The 24,512-nt window shown below is 42.6% G+C and overlaps 1 protein-coding gene across 3 annotated transcripts in view; it reads left to right on the top strand.

The window, feature by feature from the left end:
- PTPRG (protein tyrosine phosphatase receptor type G) overlaps positions 1-24,512 on the top strand; it is a 710,177-nt gene that overhangs the window by 630,591 nt on the left and 55,074 nt on the right. For 2 of the 3 annotated variants that reach the window (XM_055343664.1, XM_055343663.1), the window contains exons 14-15: positions 4,485-4,571; positions 17,445-17,536. In XM_055343664.1, coding sequence (XP_055199639.1) covers positions 4,485-4,571; positions 17,445-17,536 — 179 coding nt within the window. The remainder of the gene's footprint in view (positions 1-4,484; positions 4,572-17,444; positions 17,537-24,512) is intronic. The other variant, XM_055343665.1, reaches the window with a different exon arrangement.

The following is a 24,512-nucleotide window of genomic DNA, read 5'->3' as shown; positions in this document are numbered from 1 at the left end:
TAAATAAATAAATTAAAAAAAATTTAAAAAAAAAAGAACTTTCCAGAAACCTAAAGCAGCTTTAATTCTCAGATTCAGATAGGGCTGAGTTAACTGCATGGAGTCTGGAGCAGGAAACTGGAAACTCTAAGTGGTTATTGTGACATCTGATGCAGGTTGGCTAGTTTGGTATTAGGAGGATTTCACGATCTGATCTGAAAAATTTGTCTCCCTTCAGCACATGACTGAGCCATCTGTAAAATCTGTGGCAGATCCGTCAACACCAATTTAGCCTCCTAGGCAAACAGGAAAACAGTCTTTTTTATAACCCCTACCTTTACAGTTGGAGAAATTTTGCCATGTGCCGGTGCCTCTTCATTAAGAATGCTATTCACGAAAACAAGTGAGTTTTGTCGATGCTGCAAATTTTTTTGCTTTCCTGGATGTTCACTGGGAGACAACATAATAAATTGGAGGGGAAGCAACCACAGATGTGTGTGTGTGGGGGGGGGTTGTGTTGGGATAATAGAGGTTCCAGAAAATAGATACATGTGAACGTTGAGCGTGGGTATGTGGTAATACCCCTCTCCTGCCCAAGGAATGAATGACCACATGTGCCCCAACAGCACACGGCTCCCTCCTGTATTCCCCCAGAAGCAACAAGGACACAGCTGCCGTGAGCCCGGCACAAGCTCTCCACCCATCCCCCTCCATCCCAGGGAAGTCACAAAGGACACAGATGCCATTAAGAGTAATTTCTCCCATGCGTGTGACCATGAACAGCTAGCAAAGGGTAAACACTCATCCCAAACCAGTAATTGTTGATACAAAGCAAATGTTATATTTAATCCTCCTAGCAGATGTGGGCGGTAGCTAACCTTCTCCCCAAGGGAGGAAAACGGCTTCCAGAAGGGGAATGACTTGCCCAGGTTCACAGAGCTGGTATGTTTTAGAGGTATTCAAATCAAGGGTTTGGTTTTGTTGACCTGAGACCCTTTATGGCTGGCCCGTTTATTCCTTCCTTAGTTGCTTGTTCATTCAAAGATGTTTTTCAAGCATCTAGTTTATGCCAAGCATGGGCAATTGGGCGAGGAGAGAAGAGCTCATATCTTCAGGCATCTTGTAGGCTAATGGGGCAAATGAACAGGTAAAGAAAGGTAATCCCAAAAGCAGTTCCAGGCCGGTTTTATTTAGTTGATGTACTGTACTGTTTTCAAAATTCTGGATCATTTTGAAAATAGGAAGATTTTACTTAAAACTCCAGCTACCGGGATCCCTGGGTGGCTCAGCAGTTTGGCACCTGCCTTTGGCCTAGGGCACGGTCCTGGGGTCCTAGGATCAAGTCACGTCGGGCTCCCTGCATGGAGCCTGCTTCTCCCTCTGCCTGTGTCTCTGCCTCTCTCTCTATGTCTATCATAAATAAATAAATAAATAAATAAATAAATAAATAAATAAATAAATAAAGTCTTAAAAAAAAAACAAACTCCAGCTACCTGGATTCTTGTGATAAATTGGGTGATGTGGTCACATTGTTGTCATGTTCTTCTGTGGCATTAGTGGGCTGGATAGAGCTAACCATGGGGACATCTTTTGGGGGGAGAAGAGCCCCGGCTCGCCAGTCTGCCAGTCTCCCCCCATCCCTGCAGACCCCTGCCTGGCCCCTGCATTTGGATTCCCCTGAGTTACAGTAGTGACTTAGGGAGACCATGCTCTGGAATGGACTCTGGCCACTGCAGGGCCACAAGGGAATGAGACAGAGTCCCGGAAGGCTCTGTGGAGGAGAGGATGGTGAGCTGTGACTTTCACTGAACAGAGAAAAGCCACAAATGCTCCAGGCAGAGTTCTGTGTCCGAGCTGACAGAGAGGCACTCGGACATGACATGATCAGTACTGCCAGAGGGAAGATGCTGTCACGCTGCCCGTCGTCCATGCAAAACAAAGTCTACTTTTGTGGATCGAATCAGATTCTTTTCTAGGGGATCCAGCCTGTACAAAGACACTGGGTTAGTTCATTGTGCTTATGTGTAGAAGGCAATGGGAACAAAAAGTAGGTTCCTGTACTTTCTTCAAGTCTAGAAAAATCCAAGCTTCCAGCTCCCACCTTTTGGTGGTTTTGCGCGATCACCTTTTCTCTCTTTTGCAAACGCACCACTCACAGGACCCCTGAGATTCCAGGTACCACTTTTTTCTTTTAAAACTGGTGACTGCCCCTGTCACCCATCCCTTTCTGGAACCCGTATCTATAGCCATATTTCAAGATTTTTTTTAAGTCATTAGGAATAATTTTTACAATTCAACCCTTCACATCCTGACAACGTGTCCAGCCAGCGGGGAGACCTGAAGCGCTTTGCGTGATGCCAACACATGGCTTGCCTCGGAGGGCTGGAGTTCATGACGTGGTGGTGCTGAACTGTCTTTGCTCGGAGATGCCGAAGGGCAGGGGGGTGGGGAGCCTTCTGGGTCCCCAGCTGTTCCCGGAGGTGGGCACTGTTCTTCTTCCTCCCTGCAGCTGTGTGTCTGGGCTCTGGGTCACGTGCCAGCTAATGCTGCCGATCCCAGGCAACTTTTTTGCTCAATAACCGTTTCCCAAATGGCTACTCGGGGGCCTATCAGAATTCACGAGAACTGTCAGTTGTTATAGTAACCGGCCCCCTGCTGTCGAGTTGGCCCTGAGATGCCAGTCGAAGCTCTTGGAACAGACTAACACGTAGTCATTAGACAAAAGCCGGGAGAGATTCGCTGCTGAAGGTTGCCATTTAAACATTTTCCATGAGTCTTGAAAGAAGGGATTGATTCTGTTAAGGAGGAAATGGGTGGATACATTTTTTTTTGAGCAAACTGACTTTTCAGGAAAAGGAAACTCGTACGTGGAGTCTCTTCTGCATCCCCGACACCTGCCTTTGGACCTGTCGCCACCAAGTGTCCTCTCCCCCAGGGTCGATGGTGTCTGTCCTGGGGGCCTGCTCAGGTGGCCCCCTCATTTATCCAAGATATTAGTTACCGGCTTTATGGCATTTGCTTCTCAGTGACGTGTTGTCAGTTTACGGGTGGGAGTTTTAAGCGCCTGTGGTTGTGTGTGAGGAAAAGCTGCGGAGATAGCCGGCTCCGCTCCAGAATTCCCCAAGGAGTGAATCTGGCAGGATTCAGAGTAGGGCTAAGGGTTGAGAAGAAGTCTAAATATTTTAGGAAGCTGCAAATTTCAAGTTTCTATGAAGATTTGCAAAAACACTCCAACACGCTCGTGGTTTCTTCGGATTAATGTTCATCGCTGCACCGAGTACGTTCGTGATGTTTTGAGGACAGTTGTTGTAGTTGCAGACTGCACTCAACAGAGGGAGACAAGAAGTTCTGAATCACAGCACGCTCCCCACCCCCCCAGCCCGACCCACGCACGCTTTGGAGTCGTATTCCCAACTTTTGGCTTCTCCAAATTTTGGTTCCTGTGCCAAGCATTTTTACTCCATATAGAGGCTAATAATGATCAAAATAAACAAAAGAATTGTATTGGAAGAAGAGAAACTCAACACCGGAGAATTCAAGGATGTTCATCCCGGGGGGGGGGGGGGGGAACCCAAGTGAATCAGAAGCTGTCAGATGTTCTCTGGAATCACATACCTGAATTCAGAGTTCTGAGGGGGATTCAAGAGAACCTCCAATGAAAGAGAACTTTGCTACAAGTGAGTTTGTCTTCGCTGTTCTATCCACAGCGTTTGGAAAGAATAGGAATCATTCCAGTGTGAAATCCTATAGCCCAGGTTGCTAGGGGATTAAATATAGTGAAGTAAACACTTGCCAGTGTTCTCCTGGAACAAAAGTGTATCTTTCAAATGCGAGACTCGAGACTCAGATGCTGCACTAAGTTTTAAGGGCAAACTAAATATCAGACCTAGTATATACTAGTAGCCTTATCAGTACTACCCCCACTTTCCCTGAGGAGCCTCTCCAGCGAACTCCCCAGTCTGGGTTGTGAATCAGGAAAGTGTCTGGAGATGAGAGAGATGCATGGGGAAAAGACAAAACCCCGGATTGATCTAACAACACCACCTCCACATATGTTTTATGACAGGGGAGGTTCAGATGACCCCTAAGAGATTCCTGTTGAGTTCTATTTACTTGAATGGTGTTTTAAGTGATCATGTTTGCCAAAGCATCACCTCAAAGGTGGAAGAAGGGTAGATACGTGAATGGGAAAACCCAATAATGATTGGATTTGTGATTTCGTTACCTACCATTAACACCAGGAGTGATAACAGGCTTCTAACATGGAATGACTGCTTTTAAGGGCAAAGTTCCCATTTTGTATTTCTTAACTAAGTGCAAAACAACCCTTGAGAGACCGAGTCACCTTTGTGTGTAAGCTTTCTCTTTTGAAAATGTCCCATATTGGAACTGATGACGGGTATGTCTATGTTAGGTGGGAGGGAGGGCATTCGTGTGGAACTCTTGGTGGCCAATTGAAAGTACTGTCTTCTACACCTGTTCTCTTTTGTTTTTTGTCTATTTAGAGGGTGTAACAAAATAAAGTCCAAGGGCTTTCCCAGACGTTTCCGTGAAGTGCCTTCTTCTGGGGAGAGAGGAGAGAAGGGGAGCAGGTGAGGGGCGGTCAAGCTTAAGCGGGGGGTGCCTCTTTGGCCGGGACTGGCTTGCTGGATTTTTGTTTTGTTGTCCTGGGGATGAAAGTCCTCTAGACAGCACAGTGCTGCAACCTACCTGTCTTGCCCCAACTCCCGAAAGTAAGAATTGCAAATACCAATACAGCTTGCTGGTAGCTGGTAGCAATGAAAGTATGTCCTGAGTGTGCTTGCTTTGCTTTATTTGGCGGTCTGTGGGGGGCTGTTTTTATTTCTAGAAGGGGGCATACTGGGAATGTTCTTTGTTGGTGTGTATGTCAGCTGCATCTATTATCTTTCCAAAATTTCAGATGTGTGCATGTTTCAGAGCTTTAAAAAAAAAAAGCATGCATTTAGCCTTACAAGTGAAAAATATGTTTTAGAAACCTAAATGTATAAATAAGCTAAGGAGGAAAAGTAGGAAGGGAAGAGAGAAGTGAGCAAATGGGGATATAGCATGTTTTTCTACAAGAGTGAAATTTTTTGAAAATGAAAGCATATGAGTTCTAGATGGCTTAAATACTGGGAAGAATTATTGTCCTGGAATGATTTACAGTAAACCTTTAGAAGTCCGGATCATGTGATCTTAATCACTCCACATGCGCTCTTGGTAATATTTTTATAAAGCTTATCTAGGCAAACTCTACTTAATATGGTAATTAATATTTTAATACTGCCAATTAGGATAATTCACTAATACTGTGTTGTGAGTGGTTTCTTATTACTTTCAATGAACCAATTTATAGTATTTATCTTAGAATTTTTACATGGAATGATTTGTCTCCCTTGGTTGAGGATAAGTCCGATTATTAGGATGAAATTTTAGATACTCCTCCATCTAATCAGGTATACTTATGAGATCTGAGAAGGTATAGTACGAATTGTGGGAGATTAATGAGAAATTCTACGATCTATCTTCTTTTAAGCTACATGGCATGATTTTGGCCTTTTTAGGGAAAATGGGTAACTGCTGACACCGGTAATATAATTATTCTTTCTAAGATCTTTTTGCTTCCTGAAGTCTTCAATTTTCTAATCTGTTTTCAAAAATCCAAAGGTAAAAACTGAAATAGAAACCCGTCTGTATACCTTTCAACTTCTAATCTTAGAGAGTACCTTTGACATCATGTAAATGCCTAATATTCATGTCCAGTCTGTTCTGAATATAATGTGTTTCTGTCACACGTTAAAAAAAAAAAAACAGCATCACCCCATGGACGCCACAGAGATAATGCACATCTGATTTCTGCATTTTCTCCAGACATGCCTGTGATTAACTCTCACTTATGTTCCTAGCCCCAGGTGTGGGAGTGGGCTTATTATAGATGTATTTCAGTCTCTGGGTGGGTGTATTTTGTTACAGGGTGTTCAGTCTTTCTGGTTTCTTCTCTACTTCTGAGTGCCGGAAGCTTGGTGGGGGGAGGGGCACAGTGACTTTCATTTAGATCTAGAAGTTGAGAACCATCTTGGGAAGCGACAAGTATTTATAGAATCCACCTGATGATGAATTCCATATTTGACTTTACTTTTTTGATGACGTAGTAGCAAAGAAAGAGCGACCTTGGCTCAGGGAGAGACTGGTTCTAACTGTGGCTCTACCTTTTCCCAGCTGTGTGACCTTGAGCAACTGAACAAAGCCCTCTGAGCCTCAGTGTCCTCATCTAAGAGTAGGTCCAAAGATAGTTCCTTTTCATTGGGTTGTTGCAAAAATGAAACGAGGTAGTACATGGGAAACGCTTAGTGTGTGTAATATGGTACCCCATCCCAGCGGAGGAGGAGACAGAGATTCTGAGAAGTTACTCATCTGGGCTACCCTGCTTGGGTGGCTGAGTTGGGACAGCCATTGGTGGTCTGTGTCCTCAGCAGTGCCCCCTCTCACTGCTTGATGTGCTTTGCTAATCAATTCATGATGAAGAGGGGGCCAGATCTCCCCCATTCCTTCTGCTGGCTGCCCTGCCATACTCTGCTCCTCTAAAGCCTATAGCTCCTCATTCCTCTTGATGGCTGTGTGGACTGAAGGGCCACCAACCCACTCTCCCTTCTCCTCCCTCCTTCCTTATCCCAGGAGCATTGGCAGCAGCCTCCTGACCCAGTTCTGTCCTCTGCTGCTCTATAAAAAGCCTTCCAGAGGACAGAGGCCCCGCCCTCCCCTACCAGGCTGCAGATGCATGAGGGAAGCAGGGCTGTTAGCCTCTGTCTCCCGCGTTGGCCTCTTTATATCCACTCTCATTTCCTGTCCTGGTCTGCATCCCATCCAAAATGTGCCAGGGAATCAGGAGAGCCCGAAAAGCTGCCTGAATAGCGACCCTTCAAACAGTTAAAATAGCTGTTGCCAAGTCTATGCACATGAACCTCAGGGTACTACCCATTTGCCTGTTGGGTCTGACCTCACTTGCCTGGAACACTCTCTGCCCACAGTGGGAGGGGAGGCCTGTGTAGTCTGAGGGTGAACAGAACCCAGAAAAGCAGGACAGTGGCTGCTGGAAGTGATGCTGATTATCCACCCCCATCCCCACCAGGACAAAGAAGAAAACAACAATAAAAATCAGACCCAAGTGTTTAATCTTAAAAAAAAAAAAGAAAAGAAAAGAAAGCTGTTGATTTAAATTTTGAATAGGTAATACTTAACATGGTTGAAAATCATAACGTTTAATATTTATTATATATACCCCTCCATCTCCCTCTGATCACATACCCTCCTGACTCCCTACCTCCTCACAAATAGGTAACCATGACTGCTAGCTTGTTGTCTCTTCTTCCAGACGTTGGGGGTGGTGTGTGTAAGCAAATATGAATCTATAGCCCCAGATCTCCTTTTACACAGTAAAACACTGCATACACGATCCTTTGCCTTTCTTGCTTTGCTTAACATGATTTTTGTCTTTGCAAATGTGGTTTCCTTGGTTTGGTTTGGTTTGGTTTGGTTTGTTTGTTCGTTTTTTACAGAAACACAGTATTTCTTTGTATAGTTGTCCTGATTGATTTCACCAATCCTCTGTGGCTGTCATTTTGGTTGCTTCTAGGCTTTTGTTATGATGAGCAGTACCAAGGTGAATAACTTTAAGTCATTGTGCATGGAGATAAGTCTATCTGTAGGATAAAGTCAGGAAACAGGATGTGTCAGGAGCTACATGCATTTGTAATTTTGATGGATGGCGCCGAATTGCTCTCCCCGGTGCCATACCCAGGGCGGCTTCTATTGGTAACATGCAAGCACCTGTTTCCCTGCACCTTCCCCAGCATGGTGTACTGTCAAATGGGGGCCACTTTTCCAACCTCATGGGTGAGAACAATGGTGTTAGTATAGCAGGAGTGTGTTTTCTCTTATCAAGAGGGAGGCTGAGCATCTTTCATGTTTTTGCCCTTTGTGTTTCTTTTGCTCTAAACGGTTAGTCTTTCACTCATTTTCCCTTTCCATTGTTGGTCTTTTTCTAATTGAGAGATATCACTGTCAGCAATAAGGCTTGCAAATATTTTTTTCCTCATCTGTGGTTTGTCTGTGAACTATGTTCATACAGCGTCTTCAACTTCATTTAATCAAATTTACCCATAAACTTCTTTTGGTTTCTGGATTTGGAATCCTCATTAGAAAGGCTGTCTCCATTCTGCAATGACTTATTTTAGTACTTCTGTGGTTTCAAATTTGAATGTTAAATTCTTAAATCATTTAGAATTTGACCTGGTTGATAGTATGATAACTAAATCAACTTTTCTCTTCCCAGATGGTCCCAAGTATGTAAAAAGTACTACCATAGGGCTGTGGTGAAAAGACACGTAATATCTTGCAAGATCCTTAAAATGACACTCTTCCAGCTAAAGTCTGACTGACTTAGCATGTTAATGAAATAGTCACCAAAAAGTTTTTACTAGAACGCTGCATATTACAGGTGCTGAATCGTGTAGTGAATGAAATGTGAGTTTTCATTTCCCACCTCCTGCCCAAAAGGAGTTAGACCATCATGTCCCCATTAACCAGCTCCATCAATGGCGGATTGTGTCAGTGCCTTAAAACAGTGGCAAGAGGAGGTGGAGAGTTCCTTAAGCCTCAGTCCAGAAATTCAGAACATTCCAAGCCAGGTTCGTAACTAAGTGTGGTATAGCTACCACAAAGCCCCTGACTTCAAGCCTTCTTTTCTGGTTAAGAGCTTGGAGGACTGGGAAGTACTGTCTAGAGCTCACTTGCTTAAAGCCAGCCACGATGTAAAAACTGCCCCGTTCAGGTTCTTGATCAGGTCAAAATGTGGTTTATGAGATGACCTCTGCTGTCTTCTCTCCTGGAAAGTATTAGCAGTATTTCAGTCACTCCAAGGACTGCTTGGCACACTTAATATTTAGCACGAAAGCGTCCTGTGCCGAGACCACTTAGGTGTATATAATTTATTTCCTCCCACATCCTTTAGATGCTCATTGCAGGAGTTTGTATCCGCCACTGAAATTCTTCCTGCAAATATCAGATCTTTGTCAATTGCAGCTGTAACAAAAGTTGAATGGCCATCTCCCCTGACCAAATAAGATCCAAAATATTTTGAAACATTTTTTCCTCATTTCATATATGTACCCTCTCTCACCTCATCCATCTCCATGGTTTGGTTCACTTTGCCTCTTTCCTTCTTCCCTTCACCTCCTCCTCATATCTGACAGGCTGTACTTATCCAAGGTATGACAACCATATGTCCCAGGATTTCCAGAATTGCTCTGATGGGAAATATGTCTCTTGATTATTCCCAAAAGTACTTTGATATTTGTCAGATCACATGTGCCTTTTATGGTTCGGAGACTGTGAAAATGAGAAGTGCAATTCTGAATTCTTCTTTCTAGAAGATTCCTTCCTGAAAATATAATACAAGTATAAACTGAGTTGTACAAACAGAATTATTTCACATACAGTAAAGGAAACTGAACAGTAAGTGAGTGGTTGCATCCGAAAAAATCACAACGCAGAACTTACCGTAGGCTCTTTTCCAAGTGGGACCCCTGAGTTATTTCAAGCAGACACTCCTCTTTGAGGAGAAGCCCAATAACGCCCACAGGCTTTTCCTTCTATTGTTGTCTTTGTCACTTCAATTTCTAGAAACATTTTGCCCTAATAAATCAATCCACATCTTTTTAACACAGCTCTCAATCATCTTCCTTGAAGGCATGCGAATGTTCTCAACTTTCTATTTACAAGTGGCTCTTATTCATACATGGTTTACTACAACAGATCCATTCACAAAAGTAAATATTAATGTGATTTCTGTACTCAACAGCATGAAAATAAATGGGATTATTAGCAGGCATGGCACTGTAAATTTAAATGAGGGCAGTATATAAATCAGTTAAGATTGCTTAATTAATATTCAGCAGCCGCTCAGCCAACTGCCCGTTCTAGTCTGCAATTAGCATTTTGAGTTGCACACTGCTGACAAACTCCTTGTCACCCTCATATGATTATAGAACCATTGAGCTTAATTGGAAGATAGTGACTGGGTTTCTGATCCCTACACATCATCTGGTTATTTTGTCATCCCAGGTTTTTGTAGGACTCTAGGAATGGTGATGGGGTCTGTACTTTCCTGGGTCCCGGCAGTGGTGATGTGGAGGGATGTTGTAATGAGCTGGGGACCCAGGTTGAGAACAATGGAACCTCTCATTGCTTGTCAAAAGGGATGTATATTTTGGCCCAGATGTCTGTACATCTCAGAAACTTCTGCTCCTATAACCAGGGCTGGAGATGCTGCCTTTTGAGGACCCTTTCTGATATATACTTTGCTTTTGGAAAGTCTCCCATCACCTAAATTATTCCTAGTTGCCTGTCAGAAGAGCAGAAAGAGGTGTAAGGAAGAATGAAGATAGCAGAGGTTCTCTATGCACATACCTGGGAAAACACTGGAGCAACAGAAAGGAAAGCCTTTCTGTACAACTTTGGTAACTCGGGGTGTTCTGTGTTAAGGGTGTGTCCAATTCCTGGAAGGAGATGGGGAGGGAGAATGCCAAGTCTAGAGATTTCTTTCTTATCTTTCTCATTTGCTGTGTTTTATTTGAATAGTAAGTCTCTTGAACTTGAGTAATTATTGATACTGATAAAGTACTGTCAGAGCAGCTGCAGTCAGGGATTGTGTGTGTGTGTGTGCCTGTCTGTCTGTCTGTCTCTCCGTCTTTCTCTCTCTCTCTCTCTCTCTCTCTCTCCCCCTTCCTCTCATCATAAGAACCAGTTAAACATGCCGGGCCTGTCATGTGCTGGCAGAGTGTGGGGGTGGGGGGACGGGTAGCTCAGAGAATTGACACTGATGGCTTACTGATACTGGTCAATCTTTACTGTATCCTAATCACATGTGTGCTGTGCTTTCTCAAGCACAGAATTATTGGTTTTTGAAAAAGCCTCTCTCTTCAAAGTCTCTCCCTTATCTAAAGGAATGAGAAGTTATTTTTAGAAATTTTAGTCCAAGACCAAATGTTCAAGACTGTACACTTAACGTGTCCATGGGCTTTTTCTAAGCTAGACTGATCCATCCATGCTTGCTCCTATCATGAAGCCTCAGGCACCACATGGGCCTGGACCACAGATGATGGGGTTGGGCTTGAGACCAAGGGAGCCACTCCCTAGAATCCACGTCAATTTGATGAGCTACTAGCAGGGGTATCACGCATTGTCTTCCTAACTTCCAGACAAGCCTTTCCTAGAAGTCTTAAAACTTAAGAGCCCATGTTAGTTTTCTGAAAAATGGATGAGTGAATGGAGGGTGAGAGAGAAAGTATGTTTGCTTTTAACTACTTAGAACTTTTCATGAGATGCACCTCTACCTAATAGGCAGGCCTTCTTTGGTCAGGCACCAGAAACATTTGGCTTGGATTCAGGAGCTGTGTGTTCTGAAGAATGCATATGTTTAAACAGTAGACTCATTCAGTGCAGAGAGGCAGTTTTTCTTTTTAAAGATTTAATTTATTTATTCGTGAGAGACACAGAGAGGGAGAAGCAGGCTTCCCTGCAAGGAGCCCGATGTGGGACTCGATCCTGGATTCTGGGATTATGCCCTGAGCCGAAGGCAGACGCCCAACTGCTGAGCCACCAAGGCGTCCTGCAAGGCAGTTTTTGCTATGAGAGGTGCCTTAGGAGTGCAGCCAATTCAGGGGTTGGCATATGCACATCTCCCTTTTAGTTTGCATTCAGGCCCCTGTACCCCTTTAGTTGGAACTATTAGCTGATGGAAAAATTAGCTGATGCCAACTGGGGTGTCTTCTTGCTCCTACCTAGAAGCCTTCAGTGAATATCTGATGTAACTCTATCACGATATTTCTTCGTGGGGATGAGTTTGAGAGAGCCATCTTTTTTTTTTTTTAAGATTTTATTTATTTATTCATGAGAGACACAGAGAGGCAGAGACACACAGGCAGAGAGAGAAGCAGGCTCCATGCAGGGAGTCTGATGCAGGACTTGATCCCAGGACTCCAGGACATGCCCTGAGCCAAAGGCAGACGCCCAGCCGCTGAGCCACCCAGGCGTCCCTGAGAGAGCCATCTTAACTAGCATTTCCAGTTTTGTTCCAAGTGATGGGACACTAGGAATAAGGACGTCAGAACATCCAAACTGCTTAATAAATAACACAAATTCAATTCCACGACAGAAACCAAGATCTAATTTGCTGGCAGATGAGGAGAGCAGTCCACAAAGGTGGTGTAAAGAATAGCTTTGGGAGGAAAAACTTTCACTTGAGAAATCTGTGATCTGAGAAAACACTTCTCCAGCATGGGTGGCAGAAACTATGCTCCAACTTCAAGAAATGCCACCCTATTTCTGAGAACTTAGGTTCCAACAGAAACAGAGCAGAAGACCTTTCAAATTCTTATTTAAGTATGTGAGATGCAGTTTATTTTTTTCTGTATTTGAGAGGATTATGTTAACATCCCTGAATTCTTAACTATGGTTTTTTTTATCCCATCTGGGACCCTATAAATTCTAGATGCTTACTTTTTATCATCATTTTTATGGTGGGTGCCGTTTGAGACTGCTTTATTTCTTCAGTGGCTTTCTTAGAGCACTGGAGACTCTCTGGAACCATCCTCCCTGTATCACAGTGCTTCTTAACCAGGGACCATACGAGACCAGCATCCCTCAGGGAGTTTTTCTAGATGACACAGACCTGTTCCTCCCACCCTAGAATCGCTCAGCTAGAATCACTAGGAGTGGGGCTCATCCAGCATGGGTGTTTTAAAAGCTCTCCAAATCAAAGTGATACATACGTACTGCTCATTGATGACCATCACTTAACTAAAACCCTACTGATGTGTGCTGTGTGTGTGTGTGTGCAGTGTGTGTGTGTGTGTGTGTGTGTGTGTGAGAGAGAGAGAGAGAGAGAGAGAGAGAGACCCTTCAAGACTCGCCAAAACTGAGGCATACCTAAACTGGGAAACTCAGTGTCAGCAGAATATATGTTGTGTGTCTCTGACTCTCTCTCTCTCTCTCTCTCTCTCTCTGTCTCTCATGAATAAATAAATAAAATCTTAAAAAAAAAAAAGAATATATGTTGCAAAGGTAGATTAGAGGAAGCAGAAGTTACCTAATTTGGTCATTGCTAAGCCAGGTCAGGGTCGTTGGAAAAAAATTTATCTGTTCTCAGTTCCTTAGGGGGGACATATTGATGGGGTGGAGGCAGCAAGGAAGAGAAGGAGAAAAGAGTGAAAGGGAAGGACATAAAATGTATGGTGCGGATCTAGCAGACTGTAACAGGTAATTAAACTTGTAAATGTGTTTTTGATTCCAGCCGCGGTCCACTTCATTGTTTTCCTTCCCGTTTTCAGGTATTTGCGTAAACGAATGTTCAGTGTGGAGAAATTACAATTTTAGAAAATGACCCTTTATGATCTAGAATCTTGTTTCCTTCAAGGAGACTATAGTTGAAAGACAACTGGACCTAGACGGAAATTTGAAGTTGCGTGCACAGTGACGCACATGAGCATTCTCAGAAATTCTCCCTCCATTCTCCTGAGCTCAGAATTAGAGACCGTACTGCCTCTTTGAACACATCACGGTGGAAACATTTAGAGGAACGAAAACTTGTGTTTTCTTTTCCCTCATTTTCAAAATGCCTGCCTTTACTTGATTATCCCCATACACTGCTGATGAAGGCCAAAAACACTCTCTCGTGGGACTTCTCTGAAAGGAGTTAAAACGATGTCAGGTGATGTTGACCCTGAACAGCTGCTTTTCGTAGGTATGAATTTTCCCACAGTGTCTAATTTCTGCACACAAGAGTTCACCTCAGTGCAGTCAATGTAGTGAAAAGTCCATACCAAACTAACAGCTGGGTCAGTCTCCTACTCAAAGGAGACCTCCAGGGGCACCTGGGTGGCTCGGTTGGTTAAGCATCTACCTTTGGCTCAGGTCACGATCCCAGGGTCCTGGGGTCAAGCCCCACCTTGAGCCCCACGCTCAGCAGAGGGGTCTGCTTCTCCCTCTGCCCCTCCTCCCTGCTCCTGTGCGCTCCCTCTCTCTCTTTCTCTCTATTCTCTCTCAGATAAACAAAATCTTTATAAGAAAATAAAGCAGACCTCCAGTAATTAGTGATTAAAGGGCTAAATATCTAACCATATGGTACATCCATAAAAATGGGAGAGGAAACCAGCGTTAATAGGTATGTCGGTTCCTACTTGTTATAAAGGGGTTAGGTCCAGTATGATGTATTGTTTCCAAGCACAGGGGAAAACGGCCGTCTGTGGGTCTGCCTGTGAGTGTGATTACAGCGGTCGCCCCCGATGGATCTCCTTGCTCCAGTTTTGCTGCCCTATCCACCACTCATCACATAGCAGCCAGAATGAGCCTTTTGAAGGAGACCAGACTGTGCCCCTCCACCGGTTAAAGCCCTGGGCTGCCTTTCCATTTTCTGTAGATCCTGGGGGAGCCTGTGGCCTTGGAACCCGCAGGATCTGGCTCCTGGCCGCCCCTCCCCCCTTCCCTCCTGCCGCCTCTCCCTGCTTTCACCTCTGGCTTCCTTTCAGTTCCTGCACCAAGCAAGCTCACTGTGCTCTGCAGCTCCTGAGGGAGCTGCTTGACCTGCCCAGAGGGGTCCTCCCCTGCCACTTCCCATGGCTAATCCTCTTCCGTAGGGTCGCAGCTCCCAGCTTCCATGGCACTTCGGCCTCTATTACTTTCTTCATGGCCCTTGACTATTTGTTGACTTGTTTGCTGCAAATCTTCACCATGAGAACAGAGGCACCTTGTCTGTCTTGTTGGTCAGACCCTCTCTAGCCCCTCATCACCAATGATCAAGGGACAATAGTAAAAGAGAAAGTGTGGAAGGGTGTACCCCACAATGTTAATAGTCATGCTCACTACGCAGAGGATTTGAAGTAACTTGAATTGATTTCTTTTCCTTTTTGTCTATCTGTATTTCCTAATTTTTCTGCTGACATCATGTATTATGTATGTAATTTGAATGGTTAGCCAGGCTTAAGGAAGTGGCTGTAAAGCTTCTAGGCAATTGCAGGGAGAAGGCATTTATCTGCACGCTCCGTGCTCTGCAGTTGGTATTGAATCAATGTTTTCTGAGTCCGCTGAAACCTTTATTTTAGGGAAGGTATTTCCCCAAAGTTCTGTTGCCCACATGAGTCCTTGTGTGGGAGGGAAGTCTGTGTGACAGGCACAAAGGTGCAGAGGTGGAGAGCTGTGTCTCCCAGATTTCTGACCTTCATCCACAGTGGTGTGCTTTTCTCTGACAATCACAGGCTTATTTTGCTCCAGGGAAAATCCATTATAAACAGCAGCACATGGGGCACTGGGGTGTGATGTGCTTTGGTACACACTGCTTTTTTTTTTTTTTTTTTTTTTTTCCCAAAGAGAATGTTGGAATCGTTGGTTCTGCACTTAACAGTGAGTGAATGGTCTGCCTGCCTTCTTCCAGAAAAAGCATAGACAATATAGTTTATCCTTTCTAAGTCACCTGGCTTGAACAGTACCTTGACCAATAGCAATTCTTTCTACTAATAGCTTTATATACTGGAAATTTAATAAGCATAGTAATTATATCTTAAAACGGGAGACTGACTTGTGTGTGTGTTTCCCATTAGTTCAAGTCTGACCTGATGAATTGTATGTCATTTATTTCAGTGTTAGCACTTCGTGGGGCTAGTATATACTTGAATGGTCCGGTATCTCAACTGAAGCAGGTTTTCCCTAGCTGTGCCACTAGGTGGTTAAGGTTTTACCTCATTTGTGGAGTCTGTCATCTGGGTTTTAACTTGAATGTTACTTCCTGGAAACCTGTGCAAATTTGGGGGAGAGAGGAATCCAAGATTATAAAACTTGATGACTGAATTAGAAACAGAAGGAAGCTATTCCCTCAGACAAGAAAATCATGTGGCTTTTTTTTTTTTCACGTGGATTTCCATCATTTTCACATTCAGTAGAAGATTTGGTTATTATCAGAGCCCTAAAACATTTTGTGCATTTCACACCCATGTAGCTTAAGTCAGGCTGACTGACATTCTTTCTCGATTTAGGTAAAGGCAGCTAAGGATGAGTGGTGAAAACTTGTTTTATTATTTATATTACCAATGCCAGGCAGTTCATAGGGGGGGAAATCATTTTCAGCCCTCCGCAAGAGCAGTCCTGCAAGACATGTGCCGAGCAGGAGTGACTTATGTTCAGAATCCCCTAATGGCATGGAGCAGCAATCCAGATTGCTTCTAGAACAGTGCCCAAATGTACAATTGGTTGGAGCTTCTTTCCGTCTGGAAACAGGCACTGCTTAAAGAAGAAAGCCGTGCCCAACATAATCATCCCAGGATCCTTGGGATTAGATGAGCAAAGACAACTCTGAAGAGAGGTTGACTTGCTCTAGTGGTTGGAAGGCAGCCCCCAGGGAAAGCAAAGCGGTAGTGTGTATAAACGGGGCTTGGTGTGAGGCGCCGGAGGAGTGGGCTGGATCCCAGGGACACCGAGCACCAGAAGGATGCCGCCTGCTTGGCTAAAAGACCCAGCAGTAGGGCCAGCTATTGTGAAGCCCCTCCGCCAGATGAACAGGGACCCTTCTCTGGTCACAATAGCCATTCACGCTGAGCCGCCTCATTAAATATTCAGCCTGTGCTTCCGGCAGCTCATTAGGGCCGCAATGAGCAGTGACGTGGATGCTGGAAAGCCGAGGGCCAGCCAGCATCGGTAGGCAGAGGCTGAGTGAGCTGCTGATGGCTATTCTGTTCACTGCCTGTCCTATGATGACCAGTGTTTGCTCCCTGCTTTGCCTGAAGTACAGGTAAAATAAAACCGAGAACAGGCAGGTGACACCTGAGCACTTCAGGTTCTCGTCTCCAGTGTTGTCTGGCAAGGGCCTCGGATTTGGAGGGCTTGCCCCCTTCAAGCCCCCTGACCCCCTTCAGGAGCTGTCTGCAGCCTCGGGGGCCTCTGCTGAGCACCAACAATGTGGTGCTATTGTGTACTTGGGCTGTTTGATGACTGCGTGTGGGAGGGTGCGAGGTGTGGTTTTGAACTTGGTGCGGGACGTTTAGAATACCAAATTACTCCTCCTCTGTAACAGGTCAGGTTTAGAAAGAGTGTGGGGTGATCTTAACGGTTTGTGCAGCAAGTTTTGCTCCGTTTATGCCAAGTTTTCGTGTATTTGAGCGCTTCACGACTAAGCTCTTCCTTTTTTGATGATCAGGATAGGTATGGTACAATAAAAAATAAATATTCTTCAGCGTTTGGGGATTCGTCCAATAGTCTGAATGTTGTCCTTCTTAAATCTTGTTACTGTTCCATGGGTTTGCGCTCAGTGCTGTGTGGTATTTAAAGCTGGTAAAATCTGTGAAAGAAGAATTGAAAAATGAACTCGAAGTGTATTTCTCTGGTCTCACTGTTTGCATGTTTTTCTCTCTCCTACACAGAAAATGTTTTCAGACAGCTCATTTCTATGTGGAAGATAGCAGTTCACCTCGGGTGGTCCCCAATGAAAGTATCCCTATTATTCCTATCCCGGGTAAGTACGACACACTCGTATTTCCAATGGGCTAATTGTTTTTCTCTTTTGTTTGTACTTTTGTGTGACAGCCATGACAAAATATTATTTTCATAGCCTTTGAAAGCTTGCCCTGTCTACGAGATCCTTAACTAAGGGTGATTTAATGAAATTTTTGCTCCTTTATGTATCTGCAATGTGAGGAAGTCCTCTTTGAGAGGAGCAAATAACTATGAGTTAGTTAATACAGGATAGACTCACATGCAGGGAGGGGAAGTAACAGTAGACAAAAGGGAAAGCATAGATATTTGCAATCCACTTGGACTGAGTTTCATTTGGATAGGCAATTTGCTCAAAATTTTTTTTTAAAATCCCAATTTGTGATACATTTTTCTCGAGTTTTCTCCCGAGATTCTTACTCTGAAAATACTTAGTGTTGGAAGTTTTGCTTCTTAGGATTTTGTGTGGAAGTCTAGGGATACCCTCTTGGTCCAAGGCATATTTCATTGGTCCTCAGGTAAAGGGATGAAATACTTCGTTAGTGTTAGGAGTAGGGGCTGGTGGAATGTACTGTGGTAAATCCTAGCAAATGCGGTAAATATTTGGAAGTTCAGCTGCGGTTAGTTGTAGTAGCTGGGATGTGGGAATTGAAGATGGCTCCCACCATGTTTATGTGGCATCCCTTCCCTTTTTTTGCCAAATTTGAACTTTCGTCCTCTGGGTTTCTTTATGTACTCGCAAATGTCTATATCTTTAGCTATCTCCAACATCTACTCTCCTGGCATTTTTTTTTTTTTTAATAAACAGAGGCACTGCTTTTACTATAGTGCTGTGTCCCACACACCTGCAGCTCCCCTCATTCTCCAAAAAGGTCTTCACCATCTAATATACCACGTATTGTACTTGTGAGTTTGTTGTCTCTTCCTTCTACAATGAGAGCTTCATAAAGCCAAGTGGATGTCTCCTTAGTGCTAGAATACTACCTGGCACAAAGTAAGCATTCTTTAATTCTCTGCATAAATGAATTAATACCAGCAAACATTTCTTAAAGTTTTTCAAAGGCTGTATCTGTTGAAGCTCAAAGGTACAGTAATTCTCTTCTTAGTGCCACGGAATGCTTCTGTTGTTTAAAAATCTTCACTAGGTGCAGTTACAGTTGAGGATTTAATTGGATCTTTATGTGTCTGTATGTGTTAAGTCATTAGGTATTGCTGGAATTTGCTATGTTTTCTCCATTCTGGTCAGCTTCTCTCACTAACGCTTGTTACACAGAAATAAGAAGGGTAGCGGAAAAGTCTCTGGTTAAGTTCCTACTAGACCATTTCATGGCTGCAAAACAATTCCCAGACAGATAAGATAGGTTTTGTGTTATTCTCTGTTCTTCTTCACTGACCCTTACTCACCCTTGAGTCTTGGTGGAGGAAACTGCACTCTTGCCCTTGAGGGGAGAGGAAGCAGATAGGAATGCTCAGTCTCCCACTTGCATGGAAGGAGTAGTTTTTGCTGAATCTATAGGATTTGTGCACCAGCGAGTGTATGATCATTTCCCTCTTACGTCCCCTAGAATATGTGTTCACGTCTGGAAAATGACTCAGCGTCTCTTTCTGCTTGAATTGAGTCCCTGACAAACACAGCTGTTGGGTATCTGTGCAGGTGAAATCCATTCTAAAAGATTAAGTGATGACATACTTCTTGGGCTGTCTTTCAATTTTGATTTTCTTTTCCCCCTGTTCGGGGAATCAGAAAACCTAGGATCTCGCCCTTGCTTCCGCCATGAAAACTTTGGTCAATGCCTTGACCTCTCTGAGCCTTAGTTCCCAGAATCTGTAAAGTGGACAGGGTGCCTAATCTACCTGCACTTGAGGTAGTGTTAAAAACCACATGAGATGTTATATGTAAGAGAATTTTGGAAACTATAAGCCAGAAATGTCAGTTGTTGAAGCATTCCTTCCCAAATCATGGTATTGTTCATCTGGGCAGCCGTGGAGAGCGAGCATTTGCCTGGTACCCAGGTTAAGATTGTCCCCAAACACTGAACCACATTAACTGGGTGTAGCCTACCACACCTTGCTCTTTGCCTTGGAATTGAGGATTTTCAGTTCACTAGAATCCTCAGACAATGCCATCCATTGTGCCTGCCTTACCACACCTCTGGGTAGGTATTTCAGACCAGAAAGGCTTTGAGTGTTTTTTGCCTCATTTCCCAGCTAACTGTTTAATCACCAAGGTAAATAATACAGTAAGCCTCCCCACCCGACCCCCTCTTTCCACGAGGCATATGTTCCACCAGCCCAAGTGGATGCCTGGAACTACAGATCTTATCAAACCCTATGTATATTGGTTTCTCCTATATGTACATACCTGTGAGAAAGTTTAATTCATAAATCAGGCACAGTAAGAGATTCACAATAATTACTAAAAATAGAACAATTATAACAATATATTATAATAAAAGTTATGTGGTCTCTCTCAAAATATCTCACTGTTCTTGTGATGGTTTGAAATTATAAAATACCTGCATAGTGAGGTGAATGATGTAGGAATTGTGTGGTAGCATTCGGTTGCTACTGTCCATCTGACCATATATCAGAAGGAGGGTCACCTGTGTCAGGACCACAGTTGACTGCAGGTAACTAAAACCACCAGATGAAGGGGGATTACTGTACTCACATCCCAAAAGCATTTCTTTTAAATGTGCGTTTTTTTCTAATTCCTACTCACTGGTAGTATAAGCACATGGAAAGAAAATTGCTTCAAATTCTCCACTGACTGAGAAATCCATGGTGTTTATTTGTAACACATCTGTAAGAATGAAGTAATTTAGATGCCACAGTGCAGCATGATGGTAAAGGACCTGGAGAAACCAAAAGGGAGGCCACTCTTTCTCTGCTTTCACAAACAGCACACCTTCATGGGGGGCATGCCAAGACAAACCAACTCAGTTCACCCTTAGCTGGGAAAGAGTTACTCTACAAGACCCTTCTTTAAAGATTTTTCCATTTAATCACATTCTTTCCTTTTTCTGAAACAAAATCCCCACTGACCTGTTTAATAGTCACATTTGTAAAGTATTTTATAATACTTGTATGTATTGTATTGTAATGTATGTATGTAATGTAAAGTATTTTATAATACAACCCACTGTTCTCTTTATTCTTATGGTTTCTTCTGGTTATTAGCATCCAACTATGTCACGAATAAGAAATTCAATATAAGAAAAACACAACCTTTAATAAATTTGTGAGTTATTTTCACTCTAGTAAAGCTTTCAATACAACTTTTCGTTAGTGGAGACCTCCTTGGGATTCTTCTGAACGTTTTACCCAAGGAATTATCTCACTATTCCTATTTCCAAAAATAATAGGATATTTACAGGGTTCATATGGATTACTTGTTCTGCCCTGCTAGACCTCAGTTATATTTTATCCTTATTCAAAACCTAATAACAGGACTACTGGGCCTCCGTTATATCAACTTTTATCACTTGAACTACTTATTTCCTATAACTGATGGTTTAAAAAAAGACATTTCCAGACAACCACTATAGTAAACTGAACCATTATACTGATTAAAAAAATGTATGTGGGCAACAGAGTAAGATCGAAAATTCAGGCACCAAACTTATAAAATAGAGCTTTCTGGGTCATTGCTATGTAATAAGCTCTGTTCCTAGATCTTCCTTCACATTTACTTTTGTTTTCAGAAAATCTCATCATGCAATATGCATTGAGCATTTACTGACTACATGGTTTATTTTCTCTACAATACTGTAGAGATAGGTGGGGTCGATGTCCTCTTCTTACAGCTGCAGAAACTGAGGCTCAGAGACTCTATTAATTCAACCAAGGTGACGTAAAGGGTGGAGCTAGCACTGGAATTCTGTGTGGCTTCGAAGCACAGATGATTCGAAATGGCTCTGCCACCCTTGGCATGCTATTCTGACAGTTCTGATATATCTCAAGACTTGAAGCTCCTCATCGCTTGGATATTAATTCATTAAATCAAGGCATTTCAAATACATGTGAAGATCTCCTTTAGTTTTTTTCTGGGTTCTTGGTGATGATCTTCTTCTACCAGCACTGACCCTTTGCCTCTCCACTGAATTCTTTTACAGCCCTCTGAATAGTTTAATTATTCTTTTGTTGAAGTTTCTTCCATATCAAAAACTTACCTCTGCTTTTGTTCCCTAGTCCTTTTTATTCTTTTACATTCTAAGAAAAAGACTCTCCACCTACCTATACTTCCATTCCCTGTGCAAAAATAGGCCTATGTGATTTAAATGACTTAGGGAGAAATTTATAAATGCGTAGAAACTTTTGCATGATTCTGCTGTGGTTAAAGTTCTTACAAAGCTCTGATTTTAAATCCCAAAGCATAAGTGGAATCAGTAAGTTACACTCACTTTTTTAAAAGTATTATAAGATAGGCAAATGGTTAAGGAGAGCTTTGCTAATCACTAGTCCCTTAGAGATAGCCATTTATAGAATTTTTGAGGAATTCTGAGTTATTAACTTTACTAAATAGGCAAATGGATAAGGAGAGCTTTGCTAATCACTTGCCCCTTGGAGATAGCCATTTATGGAATTTTTGAGGAATTCTAAATTATTAACTTTACTAACTGAATTGAAAATTAGGAGTTTAGAATCTTCAGTATGTTCTCCTGATTTAACATAGTAAAGACAGTCTTATCAGAATGAATTTTTTTTTTCCTAATCTCACCTATATTAGGGAAAATGTGGAAATGCTAGAGGCTGTGAATATGGTGGCTAGGGTTGGTTAGCCACATTAGAAAGAACTCTTCTAATGCAACAGAATTTATCCAGCATGAAAGAAATTAAAGAAGTGCTTTTAAAATTAGGTTCCAATCACTATAAAAGTGACATCACTTCTTTTATCAAGAAAATTTGGAATTATAGTGCCTGTTCCATATATGCAAACAGTGGTTAGTTGGTTGGTTGATTTTCCAGGTAAGCTGAAATCTGTCTTGTGCAGGAGAATGAAAGGGGCTTTGACTCTTAATATTTTTCACTAAAAGTTTTTCAAAACCCTGGTTATGGGTTCTCCACTGTTATCTGGGAGGCTAAAGCATAATTGAATGCAGTAACTTAACGGTCAGTCCCCTCATAATGCTTTCTAAGTAATACTTCTACAACATTTTTAAGATATTGAAGTGATCACACAGTTCCTTTAAGATCCATATTATTCTTAACATCTGCAAGTACTTTTAAAAATCTAGAGTTTCCAATTTAGAGATACTCATTGTAAAGGACAAGCTTCAATAATATTTACATTGCAGTTACTAAAGCATTATGTACATATGTTATCTACAGAGTATTTTCATTGCATTATAGTATTCTCTCAGACTCTGGTTAAATTACAGCTTTTTAAAATGAAAACTTAGCTCACGAAATTAACCTGATTATAGAATATGTTGTAAGGGCTTTTCTAAATGTGCATATTATCAGGGACAAATGTCCTTAGAAATGCTTTTTTGTGGAAATTAGAGAATCTAACTTGCTAATAAGAGTGTTACAAAACAAATTGTTGCTGCTAACCAGTAGCTTGGAAATCCAGAAATGATTCATGCCTTTCCAGCAGTTAAAATACATCTTAATAATTTGAAGGTCACTGGCTTCAGCAGGGTGCCAGCATATAAAGGGGTTTTAAACTGCATGTTTAAAACCCTTGGGATTAAACCAACCTTGTTGGCATATTTTATTTATACAGAGATTATCTCCAAAGGAGATTCATTGGTCTTTTGACTATAATGAAGCCTTTTCTTTATTGACTTCATTGTGTCATAAATGAAAAGAGATTTCTTTTATGGCAGGAAATAAAATGTTCCAATCTCTACAACACTCCTTGCATCCAAAGAGGCTGGTTTAAACAAAAATCTATTTGTCGTGCCCTAACTTGGAAACTAAAAGCTCGATAATGTTCTTTTAATTCATTGTTTGCTTTATCATCCTAAGTGGACACAGAGGTATTATCAAGTGCAGAGAGAGGCCTGAACTTGGCCTCTGGGAGCTGAGCAGGTAGACAAGAAAGAACGGAGTTCCTGAAATCCAGGTCTGTCCACTGGAGGGGTGGTAAACAGACCAGGTGTGGGACTTGGGGGAGCAGGGCTCAGGTCTGAGCAGGAGAGATTTGACTCGGGGACTGTGCTGAGGCCTTCTAGGTTCCCCCTGCCATTAGTCAGAATTGGTTGGGATTTGGCATAGGTTGTGGGAACTGCTATGGGTTAAGTGCACTTCACAAAGATTGGTGGCAGAGTGGGCGACTTAAGGCCCTCAGGAATGGTAATGGTACCCCGCTGGTATGGATGTTTTCTTAAATGAACGTTAAGCCAATCAACCCCAGCACTAAGTATCTTGGCAGGAAGGTAAACCCTACAGCACTTTTTTTTTTTTAACCTGGCATCATCAAGGTGACCAGGATACCAGTGTGAAGTTTCCAGGTTGACTGAAGCTTATTCACTTAAGGCCAGCGTGTATCGCTTCATTCCCTTTAAGTCAGAAAGTTTCTTTAAGAAGCATTATTGTGGTTTTCTGCCCTTTCTAACCATGTATATTCAATTTAAGGTCTAGAGAGAGGTCAAATAAGGTGGAAGACAAGAGGCTTTGGGGTCACCCTGGCTCCCCCACTTGACAAGGATGGTGGACCTTAGTCAAGCTCTTTGGTCTCTTTTAGCCAGTCTCCCCATGTAAAAAATGGGTAATCACAGCCCCAAATCATATGGCCACACATGTAAAGCAGTTGGCACCATACAATAAATCCTAGTTATCAAGCATTTTCTAAATGCCAAGAGCTTTTATAAGTACTTAGGTCATCTGTTTACTTTCCGTAACTCTCTATGAAAAGTTATTACTCCCATTTTACAGATGAGAAGAGGACATCACAGAGAGGTGAAGTCATACCACCAGACCATATGGCTCTAGCTTTTCCACTTACACTACTGCCCCTAAGTGCCTGGTATATAGGACACTTTCTGCCATTG

Source organism: Nyctereutes procyonoides, unplaced genomic scaffold, assembly GCF_905146905.1.
Source record: "Nyctereutes procyonoides isolate TBG_1078 unplaced genomic scaffold, NYPRO_anot_genome, whole genome shotgun sequence".
NCBI lineage: Eukaryota > Metazoa > Chordata > Mammalia > Carnivora > Canidae > Nyctereutes > Nyctereutes procyonoides.
Note: the sequence above shows the minus strand (reverse complement) of the source record. Positions and strands in the feature narration are given on the sequence as shown.